The sequence below is a fragment of the Apostichopus japonicus genome, chromosome 3 (genome assembly GCF_037975245.1).
Source record: "Apostichopus japonicus isolate 1M-3 chromosome 3, ASM3797524v1, whole genome shotgun sequence".
In the NCBI taxonomy this organism is placed as follows: domain Eukaryota; kingdom Metazoa; phylum Echinodermata; class Holothuroidea; order Aspidochirotida; family Stichopodidae; genus Apostichopus; species Apostichopus japonicus.
Window position 1 is genome coordinate 28,501,539 of NC_092563.1, and position 12,316 is coordinate 28,513,854.

At 37.2% G+C, this 12,316-nt stretch overlaps 1 protein-coding gene across 5 annotated transcripts in view; it reads right to left on the reverse strand.

Annotated features, from left to right (window-relative positions):
- Positions 1–12,316, reverse strand: part of LOC139965732 (phospholipid-transporting ATPase ABCA3-like) — a 69,911-nt gene that overhangs the window by 20,150 nt on the left and 37,445 nt on the right. For all 5 annotated transcript variants that reach the window (XR_011792375.1, XR_011792376.1, XR_011792374.1 and 2 more), the window contains exons 13-25: positions 11,733–11,868; positions 10,597–10,689; positions 9,711–9,992; positions 8,891–9,009; positions 8,253–8,399; positions 7,639–7,728; positions 6,673–6,857; positions 5,979–6,221; positions 4,854–5,134; positions 4,105–4,275; positions 3,262–3,356; positions 2,211–2,412; positions 793–915 (exon numbers count right to left, since the gene is read on the reverse strand). Coding sequence is in view for 1 of the 5 variants with exons in the window: in XM_071968392.1 (XP_071824493.1) it covers positions 793–915; positions 2,211–2,412; positions 3,262–3,356; positions 4,105–4,275; positions 4,854–5,134; positions 5,979–6,221; positions 6,673–6,857; positions 7,639–7,728; positions 8,253–8,399; positions 8,891–9,009; positions 9,711–9,992; positions 10,597–10,689; positions 11,733–11,868 (2,167 nt within the window). In the remaining 4 variants the exon portion in view is untranslated. The remainder of the gene's footprint in view (positions 1–792; positions 916–2,210; positions 2,413–3,261; positions 3,357–4,104; positions 4,276–4,853; positions 5,135–5,978; positions 6,222–6,672; positions 6,858–7,638; positions 7,729–8,252; positions 8,400–8,890; positions 9,010–9,710; positions 9,993–10,596; positions 10,690–11,732; positions 11,869–12,316) is intronic.

Consider the following 12,316-nt stretch of genomic DNA (forward strand, 5'->3'; position numbering starts at 1 on the left):
TCAAATTCCACACAATTATCAAGACTTGCTAGTAACCATGAAGAAAGAAATGAGAAAAGTAACAAAAGGTCAAAGAGTTATTTTCTGTCTACAATGATCATAATAACCAAGGAGAATATACAAGTTTCATCTATTTCTGTCGTCAACACGATGATAACAATGTGGATCAGAATGTAATGTTGCATTGAGTAGTTTATATCAACAAACAGATATTGACATTAAAATCTTATTTGTTACAGACAAGACTTAAAAAATGGCATCCTGTCATATTACCTAAGTAATTTTATCATTATCTCTAAAAGAGAACAATTCACAAATTGGTATGAGCTACTTTTTACCAACGGAAACTTTTGTGACTTAAGTCACCCATAATCAAACCTGCATCAAAGAATGTATCTTTTGACAGAGAATATCGTTTTTTTAACATCCAACCTTTCACACCACAAGATTTTTAAAGGGGTATGCTGGCCTTCTTTAAAAGGACAATATAGTGATTCCAACACTGTTACCAGTGATAATGGACCAGGTTTTAGTATCTCACATCACAGTTTTCAGAAATATTCTTTCACAGCTCTGTTATCCTTTTTGGCATGATATATTAATGCCACATGAGATAGCTAGGCAGTACGTCTCCGGTAATTTTGATACAATCACAACGTTTCTGTTTGCTTCAGCTTAAACTCCATTTAGCAAAAGTAACAGCTCATAAAAACATTTTTCTGCTTAAACTCAAGTTGAGTTGGGAGTTAAAAGGTACCAAACCTAAGCCATCATGGAAACCTGGAGGTTTACCTGAGTCGTTGTAGCAAATGGTAGTGGGAAGTTAGTGACCGATAAAGAGAAACTTTCGTTGGTGAAATACTTGAGAAGGGCATTACTCAAAGCATTCAATGCCTCTGGTGATGTATGGTAGGCCTGTGGAGAAAAAAAAAATATACATGTTTGCCATTTTACAACAAATATCAATTTTTTTTTATGGAATATGGCTGTTTTAAGATTGTTAACTAAATATTTGTGAGTCTCTTATAACTCTAATAACCGGTTCTGACTGATTCCTCAAAGGATTAAGTCTAATAACCACTTCTGTCTGACTCTTCAAAGGGATTAGTCTAAATATACACTTCTGTCTGACTCCTCAAAGGGATTAGTTGAAATAACCACTTCTGTCTGACTCCTCAAAGGGATTAGTCTAAATAACCACATTCTGTCTGACTCCTCAAAGGGATTAGTCTTAATAACCACATTCTGTCTGACTCCTGCAAGGGATTAGTCTTAATAACCACTTATCTGACTCCTCAAAGGGATTAGTCTAAATAACCACTTCTGTCTGACTCCTCAAAGGGATAAAGTCTAAGTAACCACTTCTATTTTACTCCTCAAAGGGATTTTGTATCATAACCACATTCTGTCTGACTCTTCAAAGGGACTAGTCTAAGTAACCACTTCTGTCTGACTCCTCAAAAGTATTAGTCTTAATAACCACTACTGTCTGACTTCTCAAAGGGATTAGTCTAAGTAACCACTTCTGTCTGACTCCTCAAAGGGATCAGTCTAAATAACCCCTTCTGTGACTCCTGCAAGGGATTAGTCTAAATAACCACTTCTGTCTGACTCCTCAAAGAGATTAAGTCATCTAATCCAACATAAAATATCCAAAGAGGGGAATTTGCTGATGATACATTCATTAATATAGCAGACCTAATTAAAATAAAACCAACAGTGACCGCTTTTAGACAAATCTGAAAGTGTAGAATTGATTCAACCTACAGGCAAATTGTACATATTTTAATCCAAAATAGCTAAGTACCATTAAAACACAAACTGTGACATGTTTTAACTTATTAGTATTAGTAGTAAAAAAATGTCAATTACATGAAAAACTAACTTTGAATATCTTATTCTTTGTCTGTAAATACCTACTTTGCCACTTTACTCAATGTTGTTTCACAGTGCCATGTGCGGCCTTTTGGACTGCTACCGGTGCATTACAATGTTCATTATTATTATAATTATTAGTATTATCATAATCATTATTATTACTATTATTACCATTACTACTGCTATCATAGACATCAACTGGGCATTGCATTGCAATTTTTGTAATGTAAAGACTACACTTTCTTATAAGCACTATGCAATTCTAAACAATTATTAAGTGCCAGCAATAAAATCCACTTCCATATTGGCCCAAGAGATGATCATAAACTTACTTGGTTACTGTACCAGCTTTTAACTTTTGATGTTGGTGTACCAAATACAGTATATGCATCCTCTATGGTGTAGCCAGCTACATATTCTTCAAAATAAAAGTCGGCCTGTTTACTGTTTTCAAGGATGTATTCCTGGAAGTATGTGGTCATATCCGTAAGGGGATACTCTTGTGGTTCCGAGGTACAATTGTCTTCGGCATCTCTGTTGAAAGAAAAATTTTGTTAAGGAAGCTGGCTGTGTTAAAGACAATGAGACAATACATGGGCTCTACGGGTAGTTAACTTTTATTTTTATGAGAAGGTAGGAGTAGGGTCAGGGGGTAGAGGGGATGGAGCAAAAGTTTATCTGTCCTTCAAAACAAGTTTTTAAGACTTTTGTTCCATTGTTAGGCAATTTAAGTAACTCAAAATACGCAAGTTTTTTATTCAGACCAATCTGGGATATTCTGGAAAGCTCTCATCATTTGGCTTTTTATAATTATCGTTCAGTTTAGAGGTGTTATGTTCAGAATAGCATAGTTGATACACTTTTCCAAAAAAAAGGTATTTTTTGAAATCTAGAATCAGTCACTGACTGCTCACTGAAAACAATGTGCATGATGCCTTAGTTTGCATTGCTTAAACGAACAACGTGGTGAATAAGACCTCATTTTTGCAAGGAATTGCAAATACACCAAATAATATCAACAACCAGCTCTGAGTACAAATATGAAACAATATCACGATCCTAATCTTGTTGATGAAACACACCAATTGATTTTGTTACCTCTCATCTTTGTGTCCATAACGACAAATAATTCATATTAACATATCTTGTGATATATTGTGCCATCTTAACCTAACAAAAAAGCTAAGACCTAACCCTGTACTAACAAGATCAACTTGCCCAAGCAGAGGTAAAAACCTGTTGTTACCCTTTCTCTTTTAAAAATTAAAACCTGAATCAATAAAAGTGAATACTATTAAGACGGCAAACTAAACTTAAAGGGCTATCCAACTTCCAGAGAATACAGAGTGTAGGGGGGAATGTGAAGGAAGAGAACCCACTTACGCGAAGGTGGCGAGCAAACACGCAGGGCAATTATTATAGCCAAAGTTGTCATAACTTTCACAGACCTCGTTGATTTGTCCTTCACTATTATAGATCTAAGAATGCAAAAGAAAAGGAATAATATTGCAAGCTGCTTTTACAATTCATTACAATTATGATTTTGACATTTTTGATTGAAATAAAGACAAGATATTCCTCGCCAAAGAAAGAAAAAAAAAAACATTGATAGATAAATGAAAAATAACTTCTTGGCATATGATTTGATTTGTCCTTCACTATTATAGATCTAAGAATGCAAAAGAAAAGCAGTACTATTGCAAGCTGCTTGTACCATTCATTACAATTACAATTTTGTCATTTTTGATCGAAATATAGACAAAATATTCCTCGCCAAAAAAAGAAAAAAAAAAAACATTGATAGATAAATGAAAAGTAACTTCTTGGCATATGATTTGATTTGTCCTTCACTATTATAGATCTACGAATGTCAATTTTTATTGAAATAAAGACAAAAAATTCCTCATCAAAGAAAAAAAAAACATTGAAAGATAAATGAAAAATAACTTCTTGGCATATGAACTTTTTCCTTATGGATCTAAAGAAGCCATTCAACAGTTTATGGGTGCCAGTTGGACTAATAACCCCCGGATTACTTAACCCTTCCCACAACCTCTCTAAGAAGTCAAATCTTCAAAGGTTGTAAGCACTGCTCAAAACTGGATGAAAACGAAAATAACTTAATCTCTACCATATCTGCGATTCTCAAAGGTAATGATGAGCAGACCACAGGAGGAAACAGTTTTAGAGAGATATTTTAAAAGGTAATGTAATTATCAGTCTCACCCCGGTACAGTTGGGACTCAGGATAAGATTCGTGTAGACACAGCAGTCAGTGCTCTCATTGTAAACTTTGCCATTCACATATCCTACTTGATTATCGTTATACAGGGTCCAAACTTGCTCTGTGATGTTCACAAGTTCTACGTTCACTTCGCCGAGTACAGATTCCAAATGCTGCAGGAAAGGAACAAAATATAATTTGTGAAAACAAACGGGAAAAAACAGTCCTTTTAGTTATTAACAAATTAGTATGGAGAGGTCTAAGAAAAGACAGAAACAGACAGACATGTTTTGAACATTTATCTGTCTGTTGGTAAACAGTTACATGTAACCTAACCATTTATTATTTAATTAATCAAAATAAAGCAATGTCTCTCATCAAATGAATCTTTCTCTTCAACTGAACTTTGTTGACTCTTGATATTGATTCAGCCACCGTCTTCATCGATAATGTCTACAAACTTCTCACTGGAAAAAGATCAACTTATTGTTTTGCTCATGAAGTTTCTGAAAGAGCAATCCATATCCACAATATTCGAAATCATACATAAAGAACTTTTTTTTGTATAGAAGAAAGAGGCTATATGATGATAAATACGTAATCTTTAAGGATCCCTGCTCTTTACATGGGGTACTTTAAGGAACTTTGATCCCAAAACCAATACCTTAACTACATTAACTTTCACTACAAGTGGCCTATAGTGACTTGAAGTAACAGAGTGTGTTCCTGAGCAGTTTATACTTTGGTGTACCTTAAAATATTCAGTGGACCGATCAGCTCTTAGGTCTGCAACAAATGCCTTGGCTCCTCCATTTGGAGCTACGCGTGAGATGTTGGCTAAATTCAGTTCTCTGGCAGGGTCAGCGTCCAGCCTGGTTCCTGTTTTCGCGACGGTCAATCCGAGGAGGACAAAGACTAAGGGCAGAACGATTTGCAGGATCCAAGATTTAGGATCGCGAATGGCACAGATCAGTCTCTTCTGGAAGATAGCGATGAACTGGAAAAGCTTCAGAACGATTCCTGTCAAGTACTCTGGCGAAGGGACAAAAAGGAAAAATTCAACTTAGATCAAAATATTTAAAGCAGAGTTGCATTCCATGAACTATCCATCAGATTGACTTCTTTTCCATTCATGTACCTGGTCCAACATTTGTATGAGCAATATAATGACTTCCCCTTCACTAACCATCCTCTTCTCTCTCCCCTCCCGCCCCCTTCCCTTTCTCATGCTGCAATTCACATATAATCCAACAAACTTCTTTCAGACAATTACAACCTCAGTCCACAGTTTTAGGGTCATTCTCAGCACAAATGACATAAACGGTTCTCTTTACAGGGTTGTCTCATTATTGATACATGCTCTGAAAAATGAAAGATACTTTCTTGGGGTACAATTGGGGACCCTTGAATCTCTCTAAACTTGTGGCATCTGTTCCATTTCAGATAATGCTATACCTATTCTGTTGGTATAAGTAATCTTATTCCACACAACTAAAAAGCATTCTACTTTCACCACCAGACAGGGTGTGGTTTGTCCTGTGCTCTTAGACGACTTAATTTCTTGTCTGAAAATTAATCTGAAAATTAATAATTTCTTGTCTGAAAATCAGAGCTATCACCAGGTTATTAACAGTAACAATTTCCTGCTAGGAATGAAACATCATGCCCTCATACTTTAACACATTCATCTATATACACACACCTTTAACAACAGGTAAATAGTTTGCTAAGGTTTTTTTCCATTTTCTCCCTTGAGTCATGGCATATGATTTGAAGTCAACAATTAAGTCTAAGCATAGACCCCTGTAGTAATGTTGCTGTGTGCTTTCAATTACACAGGTTTAGGACAGAGTTTTAGGAAAGACATGTAACATACCGTTTTCTGGGACACCCATGGATGTCATGGTCACTGTGATGTCACCATTGGTAGCACCACCATTGTGGTTTGCGTGGTTGTTCTTCCCATTACTGTATGTACCGTTGTCTTTCACCCAGGCTTGGTTGTCGGCTCCCTCGGGATTTTGGGTGGATTCGGCCAGATCTCCAACCTTCATGAATACTTCTTCCATGGTTGTCACGGAAATCCCAAAACTGTCCACGCCCAACTCTGACTTTTTGTCTGCAGAAGATGGAGATAGGAAAACTGACGCATGATTCAGTTAAAACTCCAGCAGCCTATTCTTTACTGTGCTGTCTTGGGGTGCAAGTTAACAATTTGGAAGGTTGCTTTTCACATGTAATTTATACCAATTCTGAAAGATTGCCTCGGTGACCAAAATTTTGTAATCGCTACTTAACGTCTAGTTGGCAAATAAATTCTAGTATGTGACTATTTTTTGCTCAATCATCATCTTGCTGTCAGAAGTTCTTTACAGATTTAGATGAATTACCTGAAACTGGCTATCAAAGTCAAACAGCTGCTAGAAATATGGATATGGAAGAATATTAATAACAACACAATTCAAACAGGTAGCACTTTTATTGCATCTTCAGGTTGTAAACAGTCTGCGATTCAACTATAAACCAGGGGCTGTGAGTTACCTTCACCGTATTAAACATAATGCTCTTACCGTTCAACAAGTTGAAGAGCTCACTAAACACGCTGGTCTTATCAATGGGGAGAATATAGTCCACTTCCCTGGCTAGACAACTCTCCAGGTGTGCTTCTGGGACACGCTTCTTCACGAATCCGGTCAGCTGCTCCACGTCACAGCTCTCGTTTCGGACAAAGGTCAGATGGTACCCTACACCGAATCTAAAGTAGAATAGGACGACACAACTTATTGAGTGACCAGCGGACCAGCCCACAGAGTTGATATGATTGGTAAAGGTAATGAAGTAATTGAAGGGTTTAATGGAGTATTACTTACTAAAATAAAATATAAAATAAAAAAATATAAAATAAAATAATAAATAAATAAAAAAAAAAAAAAAAAAAATAATAATAATTAAAAAAATTAAAATAAATAAATAAAATAAAAAAATAAAATAAAATATAAATAAATAAAAAATGAAAAATAAAATAAAATAAAATATGATTGGAAGTGAAATGCAGTCTTTGGATGATGACATTAATCCTCACTCAGTTAAACAGTAAAGTGATAAATAAATTACAAAACAAATATGCATACTGTTTAAGCTTGCCCTGTGAATGGACACAGGGGCAGGGGGGGAGGGGGTAGGGGTAGAGCAATATGTCACAGTTGACAGAAGCTGACAGGGTTGGATTTATGGATGTTGTTTGTCCTCAATGGGATAACAATCTGCATCAAGAGCTTTATGCCAGGTATGATCAATTTATCAGATAACAATGCAGTGATATCCTAAATCCTGAATATATCTAAATTCCTTCCATTTTTCTGCAGTGAGGAATTCTTGTTTCTTCTTGGTAAGGAATCTTACTATAAGAACATCCCCTTACTTGATATGATTATCTCCTTGAAAACCAGAAGAGTTGAGGGGAAGACTTATTATCATGAATGAAATATTTGGATTTATTTGAGAGAACTGTCATGACGACACAGAGTGTATCTTACCGGTTCTTTAAGAATAGAGAGCTGCCAGTGGTGATAAGCTGGCCGTTAGCCATGATAGCAATTCGGTCACCCAGAAGATCAGCTTCGTCCCTAAAGATGGACAACAAAAGAACTCAATTGTTACTAAAATATTTACTGCATACTCCAGAGGTAAGAGAGAGAGAGATAATACAAATAAGTACTTTGGGTACAGAATTTTAGCTCTTCACACAAAATAAAGATAAAGATAGTGTAAATTTATAATAAGGTGCTCTTGAAAGAGGTCCAATTCAGATCACCAGACACGACACACAAAGCTATAGAGCAGAGAACATGCTAACAATCCAGAGACTGGAAGAACTTCCCAATAAAACCATTCAAATTGGTGAGGAAAGGACTGGAAGGAGCGAGGTGGCTCCGCAACATAGCAGGGAGGTTATCGCCAGGATATCGTGTCAAAGGTTTCCTGACTAAAATATCAAAGGATGTCCATCATAACAAAAGACTTGAGAGTGTGTAAAATGTGAGAAGAATGAGGAAAAACTGAGGACACATCATGGCAGAACAGGTGCAGAATTTCAGAAGCTGATCACCGTGGCGACACACTATAAAGAAAGGGTATGGAGATGACTTACATGAAGTGAGTGGTCAGCACCATTGTCTTGCCCTCCTTATACTTCAGCAGTAGTTCCCAGGTGGCCCTGCGGGCGTACGGGTCCATTCCTGATGTGGGCTCATCCAGGATGATGATCTCGGATCCTCCGATCAAGGCCACGGCGCAGCTGAGTATTACAAACAAGAGGGGGGGGGGGGGGGAAAAGAGTGTAATGACAAATGACAGGAACTTGCCTACCTTTACCCTACATCCCCTTACCACACCCACTCCTGTTACCACACCCCTTCTCCTTACCACAACCCTTCCCCTTACCACACCCCCTCCTGTTACCATAGCACCGTGAAGGGGAACCCCACATTCCCTTACCACACCTCCTCCACTTACCACACCCCCTCCTGCTACCCTAGTACTGTGAAGGGTAACCCCACATCCCCTTACCACACCCCCTCCACTTACCACCCCTCCACTTACCATACCCCCTCCTGCTACCCTAGTACCGTGAAGGGTAACCCCACATCACCTTACCACACCCCCTCCTGTTACCATAGTACCGTGAAGGGAAACCCCACATCCCCTTACCACACCCCCTCCCCTTACCACAACCCCTCCCCTTACCACACTCCCTCCCGTTACCATACTACCGTGAAGGGGACTCACCTAAGCTTCCGTTTCATTCCTCCCGACAGTTTCTCTGATACGCTGTTGGTTTTATCTACCAGTTGTAGATCCTCAATCATCTGCCTCACTTCCTTAGCTGCAGCCTTACCGCTTCCTCCCTGCAGCAAGAAATAAAGACAGATCCAATATATGACAAATATACTGACGTAAAAAAACAACAGAAATAGACATCGAGGAGGAGGAAAAGTCTGACCTTGAACAACCTTTTCCATATTCTTAATTTCAACTAAAATGTTGGAAACGTGAAGCACATTATCAAATATGTATAAATAAAAGTGATTTATTCTTCCCTTCTAGCTCTTCAGGATTTTGTTTCATAATTAGAATGTACAGCTCCTCTCAGTCAACTCAGTGGATACAATTTTATTGAACATGTTGTTAACCACTAAATCAAAGAATAAAAGTAAAACATAGTGATAAAAAAATCCTTCCAAAATTTTCAAGCTGCGTCCATTTTATTTTTCGTATTCATATTTTAAGGGATTTTGTCATTTCGTTACTTAAATTTACTTAAAAGTCACTTTTTTTTTTTTTAGGAATTTTAGGAAATTCACTGTAAATCTATATAATTTTTAAAATGATTCCTTCGTTTATATATATATATATTTTTATATTATTATTTAAGCTGCATCCATTTTATTTTTCATATTCATATTTTAAGGGTTTTGTCATTTTGTTGTCATTTTAAAGGGCTCTTGAACATGCTTAAGCATGAAAAGAGCACTATATAAATTTGGTAAAATAAAATAAAAATATTAATAAAATTTTTAACAACAGGAGGTAGTAGAAGTGTCCAGACCTTCAGTTGGATGAAGAAATCCAAATGTTCTTTCACTGTGAGACGGTCAAAGAGAACGTTGTGCTGAGGACAGAGGCCTAGACTGGAACGGACTCCTTCGATATCTGTGATGATGTCATGTCCGTTGACCGAAGCGGTTCCCCGCGTGGGAGGGAAGAGACCAGTCAGGATCGACATAGTGGTGGTCTTGCCGGCACCGTTGTGACCCAACAGTGCTGTGATCTGTCCTTTATACATATTCAGTGACAGGTCATCTACTGCCATCTTCTTGCCCACAGCACTCTGTCACAGAATGAAATAAATACAAAAATATCAAATTCAAAGTTTATCAGGATTTGTTACAACAAGTAAGTCAGATAGTGGTCACTAATTCTCAACAAGTTCAACAAGTAATTGACTGACATCCCTCAATACATTTAACCCAACTGACAACGATTCATTGTCTAATTTTAAAAATTCTCCCGATACCTGGGAAACATTTGGGAGGTCAGAACCCTCCCTCCCAATAAAGCAGGTTTGAATTTGTTATTTTTTAAATTATTTATTCAAAATGTGTAATCCCTTCTTTGCGATCAGTTTTTCTGTTCTGAAATAAACACGCGAACAAAAGCTAACCTGCATGCCTCCCCCCTCTTGGGAAGGAAACTATCATTACAAAATTACAAAATCTGATTAGATATTTCTGTACTGAACATTCCTATGTAGTGTGAAAATTTATGCTGAAACTTAACTGCACAATATCCAAGTTTCCGAGATGATGTTATCCAGAAACCAATTCAAATAATCAGGTTGGTATTTCTGGTGTCCTTCAAATTTCACTGGGTGAGTAACACATGGTAATTATACAAAATTTCTTATGATTTTTGCTAACACTTTTCCTCCTTACCTTGTAGACTTTGGTCATATTCTTGATACTGATTCCTTTCTCCAGGTTTGGTTCTTCTTCATGATCATTACTGGTCATTCCTGTTCGATTCATCTGTGAAAGAGTAACAATGGTAGGCTGCATCAAGATGAAAGGACTAAAACTAAACCCTACTTTGAGTCAGATTGTTACATCCAATACAGATCAGCTCTAGTTTTTGGCTATTTGGTCTAGTGGTATGTGACTCTTTAAAGGAGGGCCCAGTTTAAATAAAAAAGAATATCAATTTAAAACAGCTTCCATTGTGGGGAAGGTTTGTGATCCACACAATTCATGGTGTTGCTACGATTAACTAATTTCAACTACCTTACTCACAAATCCAGTCAAACTGGACCTCACATTGCTACCCACTATACCTAACATTGTTTACCATCATGCCTCACATTGTTTACCATCATGCCTCACATTGTTTACCATCATGACTCACATTGTTTACCATCATGACTCACATTGTTTACTATCATGCCTCACATAGTTTACCATCATGACTCACATTGTTTACCATCATGACTCACATTGTTTACCATCATGACTCACATTGTTTACTATCATGACTCACATTGTTTACCATCATGACTCAATTTGTTTACTATCATGAATCACATTGTTTATCATAATGACTCACATTGTTTACCATCATGACTCACATTGTTTACCATCATGACTCACATTGTTTACCATTATGACTCACATTGTTTACCATCATGACTCACATTGTTTTCCATCATGACTCACATTGTTTATCATCATGACTCACATTGTTTACCATCATGACTCACATTGTTTACCATCATGCCTCACATTGTTACCATTATGACTCACATTGTTTACCATCATGACTCACATTGTTTATCATCATGACTCACACTGTTTACCATCATGACTCACATTGTTTATCATCATGACTCATATTGTTTACCATCATGACTCACATTGTTTACCATCATGACTCACATTGTTTACCATCATGAGTCATATTGTTTACCATCATGACTCACATTGATTACCATCATGACTCACATTGATTACCATCATGCCTCACATTGTTTACCATCATACATCACATCATGTTATACAAAAATTGGCTGCCACCATACCTCCATGGTATTGTCAGGGGTCACAGAACCTCCAGTTGGGGCCGGGGGTTTCATTCCGCACCAGTATGACGGTTGGAATGGGAAGTAGAATGGTTTTGGGATACCATACTTCCCTGGAAACACGCCCTCTATGTACCTGAAAATGTCAAATGGAAACGATTTAGCAGAGCCATTGAAACATTGGCAAACTGGTCATGTTTACTCCTAGTGAGGATTGCAATTACAACAGAACCAGCACATAGTTTCAGTCCGTTCAGTACAAGTCCAAGATTCAAAGTTAGTTAACAATCCGTGCCTCCTGCTTTGAAAAGCTCATATCATAAATGCCGTACACAGGTGTATATGTAGCATTTGTAAGGCAGCCATTTTGGAAGTACAATTTATGCAAATGCCACCTACATGAACTTACTGAAAGAAATTCATCTTTCAAATCAGTCTTATTCTAGGTTACACAGGGTACAAATATAAGAGCAGTTTACAGTCCAACTTTATGTTATTCACAAAACAAGTCAGGACACAGGACCTATGATTCACGCACTTTGAAGCAAAGGATGTCTCATCAAAAACAGATCTCCAAGAAAAGA